At 22.4% G+C, this 15,776-nt stretch overlaps 1 protein-coding gene across 4 annotated transcripts in view; it reads left to right on the plus strand.

The window, feature by feature from the left end:
• The first annotated feature begins 4,366 nt into the window (after nt 1-4,366).
• Nucleotides 4,367-15,776, plus strand: part of Fas2 (fasciclin 2) — a 158,961-nt gene continuing 147,551 nt past the window's right edge. For 3 of the 4 annotated variants that reach the window (XM_065510336.1, XM_065510338.1, XM_065510337.1), the window contains exons 1-2: nt 4,368-4,519; nt 15,062-15,554. In XM_065510336.1, the coding sequence (XP_065366408.1) occupies nt 15,473-15,554 (82 nt within the window). In that variant the 5' untranslated portion in view covers nt 4,368-4,519; nt 15,062-15,472. Of the gene's footprint in view, nt 4,520-15,061; nt 15,555-15,776 lie in introns of all 4 variants that reach the window. The other variant, XM_065510335.1, reaches the window with a different exon arrangement.

The raw sequence follows: 15,776 nt of genomic DNA on the forward strand, positions 1-15,776 counted from the left end.
ATAGAAAATGATTATTAACCAAATTTCGTTTAAGATAACAATAATTTTTCTATAAATTTTTTGTAAAAAGTAGTAAATCATTTACTTCTTTTTTTAAAAAGTAGTAAATTTTACAAAATTGTATATGACAACAATTTATGTTGATGATATGTTTCCAAAAACATAAATTTTATGTAATTTAAAAATAGTAGTAGAAATACTACTTTTTTAAAAAGTTTAAAATTTAGTACTTTTTTGTATAGGAAATGATTATTAACCAAATTTTGTTTAAATTTAGTAAATAGTTTAATACGTTTTTATGTAAAAATTGTATTGTATTATTTTTTTTAACTCCTTTTGAAAATTTTCCTCTGCCATTTGTGAAATTAGCCTTTTTTATATGTAAAAGTATCGTTTTCACTTTCAGTTCAGTTCAGTTTTTCTTTTTTCTTGATTTACTTTAGTTGATTATTTTGTTTTATTATAAAGTGAACACAAATTTTTTCCGCCAACAAACTTTGACAGTTTGACAGTTGAATGATGGAGACACAAGAATAAAAAAAACAACAAAAACACAAAGCACACAAAGGAAAGTACTATGAAAATGCTGTGTAGTTACCACTGACATTCTAACAGACACCTGTTTGAGTGGCTTTGAACAAAGTATTTAAAAGGACAGACAGAAGGATGGACGGAATGAGAGTTAAAACCAATTGAAAAGGGCTCGATTACATGGAGAAGAAAAAAATTTCACTTTATATGCTAGATTAAGTCACAAAGTAAAAATTCAATGAATTAATTTTGAATTAATGTGATTCCAAACAACAATTGCAAAGGGTTTCTTGTTAAAATGAAGTAAGTAGCTTTAGAATTGTGATTAAAAAGAGAGATAAATTGAGCTAAAATTACTTGAAATGCCCAGCAGAGTTTTCAATTTATCAATAACAAAATTGAAAATATCTTAGAAACTTAAAGAAAATAATCTTTGAACTCTTACTAAAACAAGAAAATTCGAATAAAATTTATAATCAACATAATTAACATTGTATCTAAACATTCATAAATATAAACAATATTGAAATGGGCTATAAACATAAACTGGGGACATTATCAACATTGTTGATAAACAATGTCAACATCAACAGCAACATTTTATTAGCAACAATCAACATTGGGACGTATCAACATTTATTTACTTTTCATACATGTTTAGAAACATGTCTGAGTTAATAAAACAAACATGTTTCTTTTTTTTATGAGAGCGACTCTCTCTTCCAATTGGAATTTCGAAAACTCAGCATGTTGCTTGAAACCAAACACACACAAAACAACTTCTTTGCCTTTTTTATTATTTCGCCGGAAATCTTATTACATTTCAGAGAACTGATGCAACATTTTTTTTTCAGTTAAAAATATTTGTAAAATCAAAAGGGAAGTATGAAAAAGTGTTTAATTGTGTTGTTGTTGCTGTTGTTTTAAACTACACACAAGACACCTGTTGTTGTCAAAGAGATGGAAATAAAAGGAAGAATTAATAAAGAAAGCCATAAAAATATGACAAGATTAAGAAGATGATACTAAAAAAATTATATTCTAAGAATAAAACTAATAAAAAAAATCTTGTAAAGGAAATAAAAATATGGATTTATTAACATTTAAAAAACAAATCTTTTATATAAAGTCATAAAAACAAGAAGTAAATATTCTGAAGAAAATAAACCTACAAATAGTTTTCAATAGACCTTTTTTTTACAAAGATTACAAAAAGGAAGCTATTCAAAAGTAGAAATATAAACAAGTTTCTAATATGATACTTGCACAATTATTCCAATTTTTTTAATTTAAATATAAAATATTTCTATTATTGTAAATTTTATAAAAAATAAGATGCTTTTTAAAAAACGTAATAAATTTCCAACCTTTGAAAAAAGTAGTATTTCTACTACTATTTTTAAATTACTTAAAAATTATATATTTGGAATCACATCATTATACTTTATTTATATCATACTAAATTTTTTGTAATTTACTACTTTTTCAAAAAAGTATTAAATAATTTACTACTTTTCAATCAAAATTTATAAAAAAAAATGAATTTTTCTAGAAACAAATTTTATTCTTAACTATTTTCTATACAAAAACATACAATATTAAATGCTTTTTTTAAAAAGTAGTATTTCTACTACTATTTTTAAATTGAAATTTAAACATGTTTCTAAAATCACTCATGCAAAACTATAATATTCCATCAACATTTTTAAGAAATTTTTAACTTTTTGAAAAAAAGTAGTAAATAATTTACTACTTTTTGGAAAAATAATATAAAACATTTCATATTATTAATTTAAATTCTATAAACATTAATTCTATAAAGAAAATAATAATAAATTTCCAACTTTTGAAAAAAGTAGTATTTCTACTACTATTTTTAAATTACTTAAAAATTATATATTTGTAATCACATCATTATACTTTATTTATATCATACTAAATTTTTTGTAATTTACTACTTTTTCAAAAAAGTATTAAATAATTTATTACTTTTGGAACAAAATTTATAAAAAAAAATTAATTTTTCTAGAAACAAATTTTATTAATAAGTAATTTCTATAAAAAAAATACAAAATTAAATACTTTTTCTAAAAAGTAGTATTTCTACTACTATTTTTAAATTGATAAATAATCTTGTTTTTAAACTAACTAAGCCGCTCTAAAAATATTCCTATACACATTTTCTGATAATTTAATACTTTTAGTAAAATAGTAGTAAATAATTAACTACTTTTTTGAAAAAATAACATAAAAAGATTTTACCATTTTATCAACAATTTTGTTTAACATTTATATTTCATTAAAAATATCATAAATTTCAACTTTTTTAAAAAAGTAGTATTTCTACTACTATTTTTAAATTAGTTAAAATTTATATTTTTAGAATCTCATCGGAAAGTTTAATTGTTGCCATGCAAAATTTTTTTATAATATACTACTTTTTAAAAAAGTACTAAATTATTTACTATTTGTTAAAGAAAATTTATAGAAAAAATAGTTTTTTTTTAAAGTAAATTTTATTACTTATTATTTTTTATTCAAAAATGTACTAAATATGTACTTTTTTAAAAAAGTAGTATTTCTACTACTATTTTAAAATTGAAAAATAAACATGTTTTTAACAGTTTTATGACGAGCTAAAAATATTTCATTACATATTTTTTAAAACTGTTTACTTTTTGGAAAATAGTAGCAAATAATTTACTAAGCTTTATGAAATTTATAAAAAAAAATATTTTGTATTTTTATTAATTTTAAGAACAATTTTATTAACATGAAAAATTAATAAATTTTGAACTTTTTTTATTTTAATCATTCTGATAAATCTTTATTTATTTTTGTTAAACATTTCTTTATAATTATATTAAAATATAGAACTTTTTTTATTTTTCTTAAAGAAAACACTTCAAATATTATATTTTCTTAATTTTTCCTTTGTTAATTCCAACAGAATAGGTTCCACTGTTAATTTTTCTATTACTAAACATTTACTTTGCTTAGCTACATTTCCAAAGAGTATTTAATGTTGCCAGCAACATTTTAAAAGTCTCTTAGTGAATCACTAAAACAAGTTCTCCGGAAATTTCACAACATTTACTGAGAAATTATTTTCCGTTATATTGGATTGAGTGAGCAAAGTACTGGTAATTTTGGGGTGTGTGTGTGTGCCTAAGAAATCAACATGAATCCATGCAATTATAAGTTGGAGTATTTAGTTGAATTTAGTTCTTATTAAAACACCAGAGCGTTGACAACACAATCAAATAATAACGGTGGTGGCTAAAAAGAAAAGCAAACGTAGAAAAAGGCCAACAAAATAATAAAACGAATCAAAGAAAAGAGCAACTTAAAAACAAATCCACACACACACGCTCTCTTCCCCCTCACAAAATTGTGTATTTGTGAGTGTTGCGTGTCATTGTATGAGTGCGTATTGTGTTGGCGCGTTTTATTTGAAACAGAATTAAAACGTTAATCATACAAGAAACGACTTCGGTTGATTTTTTTTTATTCGTTGTCTTGTTCTGGTTTGAGTATTAACGTTCATACAACAATCAGTTAGTTGTTTAACGATAACGAACGTGTTAAGAACGTTTGTGCAAAGAAAAGCGGTCGACAAAGTGTTAACACAGTTGAAGAAAACAAATACAAAAGAATAAAGAGAATTTATAAAATAAAGATAAAAAAGTAAATTAAAATAACAGAAAAATAAACGCAATTTTTTTCCTACTTTTTTTTACTAAAAAAAAAAAATTATAACGAATTTATTAAAAATAAACGGAAAGTTTTAGATTTTTTTTTTTAAAAAAATCTTTTATGTAATTTAATAAAATAAAAAGTACGTGTAAATTTTTTTTAAATAGTGTAACACTTATTTTGGTGTTAAGAAAAAAACAAATAGTAGAATATTTGTGATTTTACTTCAACAATTCACGTGCTGCTGGATTTTTCAAGGAAAATTATTGGAAATTTTGTTTAATAATAAAAGGTGCGTGAAAAAAATTGTTCTTCTAGAAACTATACCTATAAAAAAAATATTTGTTTAAACAAAATTAACATAAAAACTTTATAAAACATTTAAACAAAAGAAAAACTTAATTAAAATAAAAGAGAGAGAATTTACACAGGGCAACAATTTTTTTTTATTAAAATGGAGTTTTAAATATTGCAAAATTGTTTTGGGAAAAATACTATAAGCCTATGCAAGATTTCAAAAATATCCTTAATTTTCAATTTCAAAATAATTACTTTTGCCAGATCGTTCATAAAAGCAAACAGCTAGGGAAATCCCCAAATTATTATGCAATTGAGTTAGAATTAAGCACTACCCTGTTGATTTAGATTTCAACTCTGTTTAGATCGATAAAATCCGTTAAAAAAAACAAACAACAGGGTAGTGGCTAAATTTTAATTCAGAAAAATGTTTGTAGATGGGAATTAGATGCAACAAATTGCTACTTTTTATTAAAAAATACGAAATTGACAAAAATTTGTTAGCAAATGTTTAATAAATGCAAGAGTGATTTCAAAAACGTTATTATTTTTCAATTTAAAAATAGTAGTAGAAATACTACTTTTTTCAAAAATTGTAAAATTTATTAATTTTCTATACAGAATATGATTATTAATAAAATTAGCTGCAAATAGACCATATTTTTTCTAAATATTTTTTGAAATTAGTAGTAAATATTTGCTACTTTTTATCAAAAAGTTCTAAATTTTCAAAAATATGTAATAGAATGTATTTAAGACGATTAAGTGATTTTGAAATCATAAATTTTAACAATTTTAAAAATAGTAGTAGAAATACTACTTTTTTAAAAACTTTTAAATTTAGCATATTTTTGCAAAGAATAATATTGTTAACCACATTTATATTAAAAACATCAAAAATTTCTTATTAATTTTTTTATAAATAGCAAATTATTGGCTACTTTTCAATAAAATGTAAAAAAATTGTTAATTTATTTTTTAAAAAAATGTTAAAAATTTGTTTTTCAATAGAGAAATTTTCTTAAATTTAAAAATATCTCAAACTTAATTAAAATACTAATTAGTTTATTAAAAAATATTAAAATATCTTGAAAAAAATCCCAATTAATTTGAGAACCTGTAATGGAAAATATAGAAATTTTATTTTTGCTCACATTTTGGTCTTTCAGCTAAATCACAAAAATATAAAGATTTACAAACCGGTTATTATGACCTATAGTTCGAAAAAACTGTTAAAGAAATTTTATTACAAGTTGTAAAATCATTTAGCTGTCCGTCGCTTTTTGGACTTTCAAAATCTCAAATTTGATTTTTAAGACCTATATATTTTTTTAAACTCCTCAAAATGGTCTATCAAAAAGTCATTTAAAACTTATTGGTCTTTTTAGAAAATATTCGAGAAATTTGTTTATAAAAATCTATAGATTTTGACTAAAACTTTCATAAAACATGTTGGAGATTAAGATCCAAACATTTTATAAATTGTTATTCGATTTTAAGGATCTTTATTTAGTTTGATAACTATAGAATATGGTCTATTAAAAACCATTTATAAATTTACCGGTCCTCTTATAAAATGTTAGAGGAATTTGGCTTCCAAGTCAAAATTTAATTTTTATTATATTCATCAATTTTGTGGAACAGCAAGTGCTCAATTATGAAAAATTGTTAAAGGATTTTAAAGATCTACCTATATATTTTTAAAAACTATTCATTGTGGTTTATTAACCACAAAAAAACTTCATATAAAACTTCAGAAATTTGGTTTTAAAATCAACATTTTTTTATTATGACTTTCATAAAACTTTTTCAAACATAAAGAGCTCAAAAATAAGAAATAATTGATGGATTTTAATTTTTGTAAACTACTAAATGTAGACTAACAAAACCCATTTATAAATTTGCCGATTCTTAAACAAAGTTTAGAGAAATTTGGGTTCAAAATCCAAGTTTGTTTATTATCATATTCATAAAACTTGTTGGACCATTACAGCCCAATTCAGAAAACATATTTGCTGGTTTTGCAAAATCTATAAATATTTGTAAACTACTTCAAATTTACTATCAAAAACTAATTAGAAGTTCATTGGTGTTCTTATAAAATTTTAGACAGATTTTGGTTCCAACTCCAAACTAATTTTTATTACTCCCAAAAAACATAATGGATTTTGTAAATGTTCTAAAATGCAAAATTATTACCGCAATGTAAAGATTTATATATTTTTGTAAACCACTTAAAATCGTGTAACAAATAAAGCTTTCTTCTTTTAGAAAAAGTTTGAGAAATTTTGTTTTCAAAAAAAAGTTTTTAAATTTTATAATTTTTTCTTTTAAATCTAATAATTTTTGTTTATAATTTTTTAGATTTTAAAAAATCTGCATTGTTATTATGTAGGTATATAAAAAGCCTATAAAATTTAATAAAAATAATTTTTTTTTAAATTAAATTTTTTTATTTTTTAGTTTGTTTCATAATTATAAAAAAGTATTTCATTTATATGAAACCCTTAACATATTTTCATAGCTTCAATTCTGTTTGTAATTCATACAAAATTTTAAACAAATCCCTTTAGTTTTGACAAAGTTATAAGCTTATTAACAATAAGTTAAATCCGCAATTAATAACATATTTCCTTAAATTTCACAATATCGAGGCAAGAGATTTTGTGAAATTTAAGGAAATGTGTTGGTTATTAAAGCCGGATTTAAAACTAATTTCATTTTATTATTATAAATATGTGACAATGTTGTTATGATATATTTTGTTATAAACATTAATACACCTACATTTGGGACATATTTTTGGTTGTCCCAAAATTTTTTGGACAATTTTTTTTTGTCCCAAAATACAAAAACTTTTTAAAATTGCTATAGTTTTTGTGTCTTCAGTTTTTGTATCTTAAAATGCTTACAAAACACTAATTAAGCTTCTTTTCTTTGTCCCAAAATTTATGTGCCAATTTTTTTTTGTCTCAAAATAGAAAATAATCATATATTTTTTACATGTTCTTAAATTTTTGACAACATTTATAGCACTTTTTATTTTCACAATAAATTTGTGACAAATTTTTTGTTACATTTCTACACCTTAATTTCTTAACTAGGTATTTCCTTGTTTTAGAATTTCTTGTTTTTTTTTTTTCATCACAAAAGAACAAAACGATTTCTTTAGTTCACTGACTAGTATTTGTATTTCTAGTACAAGTAATAAGTTTTCATTAAAGTAAAGTTATTTTTAGTTTTGTTGTTTAACAACACACACTTTCGGTACCTAGAAAAAGAAAAAAAAAAACAGCTACAAATGAAATGCGGCTAAATCCAGTTGCAAAGGCCAAGAGACTTCGACATGTGAACAGTTTTTATAGCTTTGTAACACACATGAGTCTTTTTAAGAAAGAGCGTTTGTAAAAATGAATGACTAGAGTCAATAAACGACACAAAAAAGAAATAAAATAAGAAACAATTACGCAAAAAAATTATGAAAATTTTAATAGAAAATTTCCATAATTTGAACAAATAATTTACTACTTTTTGTAAAAAATATTTAGAAAAAAATATATATTTAAAGCAAATTTTATTGAAGATCATATTCTATACAGAAAAGTGGTAATTTAATACTTTTTGCAAAAAGTAGTATTTCTACTACTATTTTAAAAATAAAAAATTATGATGTTTTTGAAGAGTGATTCCATATTTAAAACATTTAAACAGAAATTTTCGCCAATTTTATTGATTTTAGTAAAAAGTAGCAAATAATTTACTACTTTTTGGAAGAAATATTTATAAAAAATATATATTTAAAGCAAATTTTATTGAAAAAAATATTCTATATAGAAAAGTAATAGTTTAGGACATTTTGAAAAAAGTAGTATTTCTACTACTATTTTTAAAATAGTTAATAGAAGGTCGTCACTAAATAATTTCTTCGCCCTTAATGATTCCTAATAAAAATATTAACATTTTTACTACTTTTTTTAAAAATAGTAGCAAATAATTTACTACTTAATTTCAAAACATTTTTAATGAATTTTTTAATTGAAAAATTGTGTAGTCTAGTGTTAATATTTCAATATTTGTATTTATTTTTTGATAAACACAATTTCAAGAGAGTGCGAGAGCTGCAGATAGATTAAAAGATACGGTTGACTAACAAAACCACAATTGGAATGCACGTTGAATAAAAAACTGGCTACCTGTCGTAAGTCAAAACAAAAAAAAAACAAACAGGTATACCTAGTTACAATACGTTTCAATGCACTGTGGATCAGTAAACTGCTCTCAAAACAAACTCGAATCTTTATGCTCTTTTCAAATACACTCTTTGAGTTCCCAATTCCAACTCTTGTCTAAATAAAACCTGTACTTAATGGGTTTGTCAGTTGTTTGTGTTTTCCAAAGCGAATTGACTTCAAGCGTGTTCAAGTAATCAAGTCATAAATAATAAAAAACAGAATTTAGTATTACAATGATTATTTAAAGTTTTTATCTTCTTTTATTAAACAGATTTCATATAATTGTGTCATTGTAGAAAAAAAAAGATAATTTAAACAACTGATTACAAAAACTCAGTTACAACGTTACTGTACTTTAGAATGCCGGTAAGAATTTGTTAAAAACTAAATTTTAAATGCTGGTCAATTTTTGATTCTGCTCAAATTTAATTTAGTTGTCTGCCATATGACTCACATTTTTTATTGGTTCCTTATCTATAGCTATCTTTTCGTAAAAAAAAACTATAATAGTAGTATATTTTATTATTGCTTTTAAGTGCTATTCAATCGCATTAAAGGAAAGGAAATATTTATGGGAAATAATTATGAATGAAATTTTGTTTTGTTTTTGTGTGCAATGAAATCTGAAACCAGTTTATAAACAAAGGCGCAGTAACAAAAAAAAAATTCACAAGAATTTTAAAATTTTTTTAATTGCAAATAAAATAAAGACATCATAAACACAATAATAAACACAGGCGAAAAAAAACAAATTTTCAAATTAAATTTCTTATTTAAATACCAAGAAATGCTTAAAATTCTATAATTTTTTTTATTAATATGTACAATATAAAACGGGCCCTTAAAGTACCACAAATTTAAAGAAAAATATGCATTATTTTAAATTTAGTACTTTTTTGGTACTTTTTTAAAAACCTGAAAAATCATAAATTATAATTAATTTTGACATTAAATCAGCTTAAAATACATAAATTTCGAATTTTTTAAAAAGTACCAAAAAGGTACTTTTTGCATAATTTTCCTTTTTAAGCTATAAATTAAAAAATTGTACATTCAAATTTCCATTTCAAATAAGAATTTAACAAAAAGTACTTTTTTTATTAAACAATTTTAAGGAAAATTTTAATCCAGAAAAAGAAAATAACTTTTAAAAACAACTTTTATTTTGCTAATGGTGTACAAATTCTGTAAATTCCCTTCCAAAAAAAAAAGTTTTTAAAAAGTACTTTTTTTGATTTGTTTCTTACAATGGAAAATTTCATATGGGAAACGAAAATTTCTTTTTAATAACTAGTTTTAAACAGTTTTGTTATAAAAATTCAGCAAGGATATGCCCCTCCGTAAGTGATTGATAAAAAAGTTTATATTGGACATTTTAAAGGAAATTTCATCGATGAAGTAAAAATTTCTTTTCAACAATGATTTCCGACAGTTTTTATACCAAAATTCCCTAAATAAAGCAATAATTCCATTCAAATATAATTTTTAAAAAAAGTACTAAAAAAGTACTTTTTTCAAATTCCAAAATTTTTAAGAAAATTTCATCTTTAATATGGAAATTACTTCTCAACCATGATTTCTGACAGTTTTTATACAAAAATTCCTTTCAAATATGATTTTTTAAAAAAGTACCAAAAAAGTACTTTTTGCAAATTCCAAAATTTTTAAGAAAATTTCATCTTTAATGTATAAATTACTTCTCAACAATGATTTTTTACAGTTTTTATAAAAAAATCCCCTAAATAATGCAAAAATTCCATTCAAATATGAAATTTTAAAAAAGTACCAAAAAAGTACTTTTTTAAATTCAAAAATTTTTAAGAAAATTTCATCTTTAATGTGGAAATTACTTCTCAACCATGATTTCTGACAGTTTTTATACAAAAATTCCATTCAAATATGATTTTTTAAAAAAGTACCAAAAAAGTACTTTTTTCAAATTCCAAAATTTTTAAGAAAATTTCATTTATAATGTGGAAATTACTTCTCAACAGTGATTTCCGACAGTTTTTATACCAAAATTCCATAAATAAAACCAAAATTCCATTCAAATATAAATTTTTAAAAAAGTACCAAAAAAAGTACTTTTTTCTAATTCCAAAATTTTTAAGAAAATTTCATATTCAATGCGAAAATTACTTCTCAACCATTATTTCTGACAATTTCTATACTTTCCCTAAGAAAAGCCACAATTTCTTTTCGAAAATGGTTTTTAAAAAAGTACCGAAAAAGTTCTTTTTTTAAATTTAACAAACTAACAAGGAAATCTCATTTATAAAGTCGAAATTACTTCTCAACAATTATTGGTTTCAGTTTTTTTCATAAAAAAGCGAAAATTTCTTTTCAAAAGGGAGTTTTTAAAAAGTACCCAAAAAGTACTTTTATGAAAAAATTTAATTTTAGTGGAAAATTTCAAGTAAAGTCAGAATTGCTATACAAAAACGAGTTTTACACTATTAGGTTATAAAAATTAAACAAGAAAACCAAAAATTTCTGAACAAAACCAATTTTTTTAAAAAAAGTCCCAAAAAGTACTTTTTCATATGAAATTTAACAATTAAAATGATAAATTTCATATGAAAAACAGAAATTACTTTACAAAAATGAGCTTTAAATAGTTCTGTTATAAATATTATGCAAGAAAAGCTAAAATTTTTAATCAAAATCAATTTTTGTAAAAAGTACCAAAAAAGTACTTTTTCAAAATTGTAGTATTTTTAATAGAAATTCAATATTATTTAAAGTTTTTTCACAAATTAAATTATTTCTCATACAACATTATAACAAAAAGTGTTAAAATTAGATAAAAATTTAAATTTTTATAAAAGTACCAAAAAAGTACTTTTTTTAAAAATGTATATTTTTGCTTAGAAATCAAAGTTTTACAAAAACAAGTTAAAATTTAACTCAAAAATCCATTTTTAAAAAAAGTACCAAAAAAGTACTTTTTGGAAATTTTAGTATTTTTAATATAAATTCATTAAAATCGGTATTATTTAAAGATTTTTTATCAATTAAATCATTTTCCATACAATATTATAACAAAAAGTGTTAAAATTAAATTAAATTTTTAAAAAAAGTACCAAAAAAGTACATTTTTTAAAAATGTATATTTTGCTTAGAAATCAAAGTTTTACAAAAACAAGTTAAAATTTAACTCAAAAATCCATTTTTAAAAAAAGTACCAAAAAAGTACTTTTTCAAAATTTTAGTTTTTTTTAATAGAAATTCATTAAAAACAGTAATATTTAAAGATTTTTTATCAATTAAATCATTTTCCATACAATATTATAACAAAAAGTGTTAAAATTAAAATTTTTTAAAAAAGTACCAAAAAAGTACTTTTGTAAAAAATATAAATTTTTGTTTAGAAATCCAAATTGCAGAAAAACAACTTAAAATTTAATTCAAAAACTGGTTTTTAAAAAAGTACCAAAAAAGTACTTTTTTGAAATTTTATTTTTTTTAAATAATTTATGATATAAAAGCTATAACTGTTTATTTCCGTAACAAAAAAACTAAAATTTATTACAAAATATTTGTTCTTTTTTTCCAATATCTCCTTTTAGTATACAATTCCTTGTTTACATTAAACATAATTTAAATGACAACACGTAAAAATGTTACAACATTAAACATAAATATTCATTAAACCCAATCATTATTATGCTAAAAGATAATGATCGTTTTTATGATGTCTTTTTTTTTTCCTCAGAAAATATGCTTAGGGTCTTTTGTTAATAAGAATTTAAGCATTCCGAAGGCATAATTTTCACACATTTTCAATGCGACACCACACCAACAACATCACGACGTGCCACTACTTAACACACGCATACAACATACATCCGAACACCTGTAAAGTATGAAGAATATCCTTTTGTTTGCCAGCATAATACGCTACATTTCAAAACATTCATGCATTATTTCGTTTGTTGCATTCTGAAGTTGTTGTTGTCGTCATTGTCACAAAGGAAAGAGTAAGTAACAGAGAGAGAGAGGGGGGATTCTTTTATGCGCGCTGCATCATTAAGCATTCCACAAACGTGTTTTCTTTAGATGCTTCTTACACTTTTACCTCAATAACCACCATATGATTTCCGTTACCGCCACCATGCCAGTACCAGCCAACCAACCAACACCATCAGCACCTGTATATAATCAGGCATTTGAGGAAAACTCCAGTGGCATTTATTTAGCTCTGACTTCGAAGAGGCGACAGCGTTAGCGGCGACGTGGTTTAAGTATTTAGTATGTATGTCCGTCCGTCCTTGTGTCTGTCCCGGTTTAATGTTAGGAAACATAAAGTAAAAAAAAAAACTAGGAATGTTGTAGAGGTTGGTGAATGTACTTTCAAGGAATTTTTAATTAATTTTATTGTGAAAATTGATTATTTAATTTTTACAGATTTGAAAATAAAAAAACGTTGAAGTTAGGCTTGATTTTAAACATTTAGTTGTGGTTAATCAAGTGAAACATTGCAACAGTTTTGAGAAAAACAATAATAAAGGCTGGAGTTTAACAAAAAAAATTAAAAAAAACTTAAATTAACAAATTTATATCAAAATGTAAAGAAATACAAAATTTGTACCTTTTTGGTACTTTTTTTAAAATGCTACAAAGTTAATTTTTTTAACTGTAAACTATTTAGAATTGAAAATAGTTTTCAAAAATCGAGATTTTTCAAAAAGTACCAAAAAGTACTTTTTGAAAACTTTGCTTATTTTATAAAAAAATAAATTTTTCAATTGTAAAACGCTTAAATTTGGAAATTCTTTTCAAAAATCGATTTTTTGAAAAAAGTACCAAAAAAGTACTTTTTTAAAAATGTACTTTTTTCATGAAAATTACTTATTTTCAGAAGTAAAACGTAATAAAATTAAAAATTCTAATGAATTCTACAATATTTTTTTTTGGAAAAAGGCCAACATATTAAAAGAATTAGAAAATTGGTACTTTTTTTAAATTCCATTTTAATAGAGAATAAATTTATTTCTATTAAAAATAGCAAATAATAGTGTTCTTTTTGCATTTATAACACTTTTTAAGACTTTTTGAAAAAAGTACCAAAAAGGTACTAATTTGAAATTTTACTTTTTTATAGTAAATTTCCCTAAAATCACTTAGAAATAAATTTCTTCAAAAACTTACAGATAATTTGTATGTCTATGCACCAAATTCTAGCCATTTGCTGATCTTTGAGCGTTTTTAAAGACATTTTCAAAAAAAAGTACCAAAAAAAGTACTAATTTGACATTTTTCTAAATCTCCTTAAATCATTTGGAAACAAATTTCTTCAAAACTAACAAGCTATTTTTATGTCATTGCAGCAAATTCTGGCCTATTTCCTGATATGTAGCCCTTTTAAAGCTTGTTTCCAAATAGTACCAAAAAAGTACTTTTTCAAATATTCCTAAATTTATAGGGAATTTTCCATAAAAAATGTTTATTATTGATCGGATTTTTTGTACAATTTTTGGTGCCAAAAAAGGTACTAACTTTTTTCATTCTTAGTACTTTTAAAGACATTTTCAAAAAAAAATACAAATTTGAAAATTTTCTTTTTTTATAGTAAATTTCCCTGAAATAGATAAGAAATACATTTCTTCAAAAAATTACAAACAATTGTTTGTCATTGCACCAAATTCTGACCTATTCCTGCTATTAAGCGCTTTTAAAGCTTTTTTTTCCAAATAGTACCAAAAAAGTACTTTTTCAAATGTTCATAACTTTTTAGTAAATTTTCCCTAAAAATAGTTATAAATAAAGTTTTTGAAATATTTTTATTATTTTCCGGATTTTTTGTACAATTTTTGACATTTAGTACCTTTTTTTCAATTTGGTACTTTTTTGGTACCTTTTTTAAAACTATAAAAAATATTTTTTGTAGCCCTAAGAAATTGCATAATTAAAAATTTGATATAAAAAATTGATTTTTAAAAAAGTACCAAAAAAGTACTTTTTAAAAAATTCAACATTTAACAAAAATGGATTAAAATAAATAATTTTCTCCTAAAATCCGTTATAATTTTTATTAAAAATAATGTTAAGTACTTTTTTCAATTTGGTACTTTTTTGGTACCTTTTTTATAATTGAAATAATTTAAATTTTTTAATCCTTAGACAAGGAAAATGAAAAATTTCGTACAAAAATTTATTTTTTAAAAAAGTACCAAAAAAGTACTTTTTAAAAAATTAAATATTTCAAGAAACAATTTATTTTTTTTCCCAAAATAGCAATTAATAATATTAATAACTTTGCAAATATCTAATAATTTTCTTTATTTATTTCTATATCTTTTCAGCTTCTACAAATGGCCATTATTAAATAAATTACGTGTCTTTTAGTGTATTTTGCTTTCAAACTTTTTTAACCGATAAAAAACCTCAATAATTATTGTTTTTATATACCTATGAATACAAAACACAAACAATTTCATTAAATCGAGAAACTGCTCTACAATATAAAAATTCGTGTTAAAAATTAATGTTTTTTTTATAAATAAAAAAAAGAATCTAAATACTATAGTCTAAATAACATCAATTTGTTTTAAAAATAACAACAAAAAATCTAAATAAAAATATTGTGTTTTATTGCAAAAAACAAAAAGAGAATAAAAATTTCTAAAATAAAACTAACAAACATCAATCTAGCAAAAGACTAGCACAACGCACAGTTCAATCCGAAAGCAGCAACTATAAAAATAACAACAAAAATGGGGCCTATAGGCAAAATAAATATTAAACCATTGGCGACCGCCATAGCAGCAGTATTATTTTTAAATATTTTATTAATAGGTAAGTAAAAACAAAGAAAAATAAACAATTAACCTAAAAATACTAATATGTACTAGGGTTTGTGTCTTAACTAAAACTGCAACCTTTTTAAAAGAGAATGACAACTACATGTTTTATAATGAGAAATATTTGCTTAAGACTCTTTAGTTTTTATGAATTTATTTATTCTAAATAACATCAGCTGACAATTTCCATATTTAAATAATAAAAATTAAAAACTTG

The sequence above is a fragment of the Calliphora vicina genome, chromosome 4 (assembly GCF_958450345.1).
Source record: "Calliphora vicina chromosome 4, idCalVici1.1, whole genome shotgun sequence".
In the NCBI taxonomy this organism is placed as follows: Eukaryota; Metazoa; Arthropoda; class Insecta; order Diptera; family Calliphoridae; genus Calliphora; species Calliphora vicina.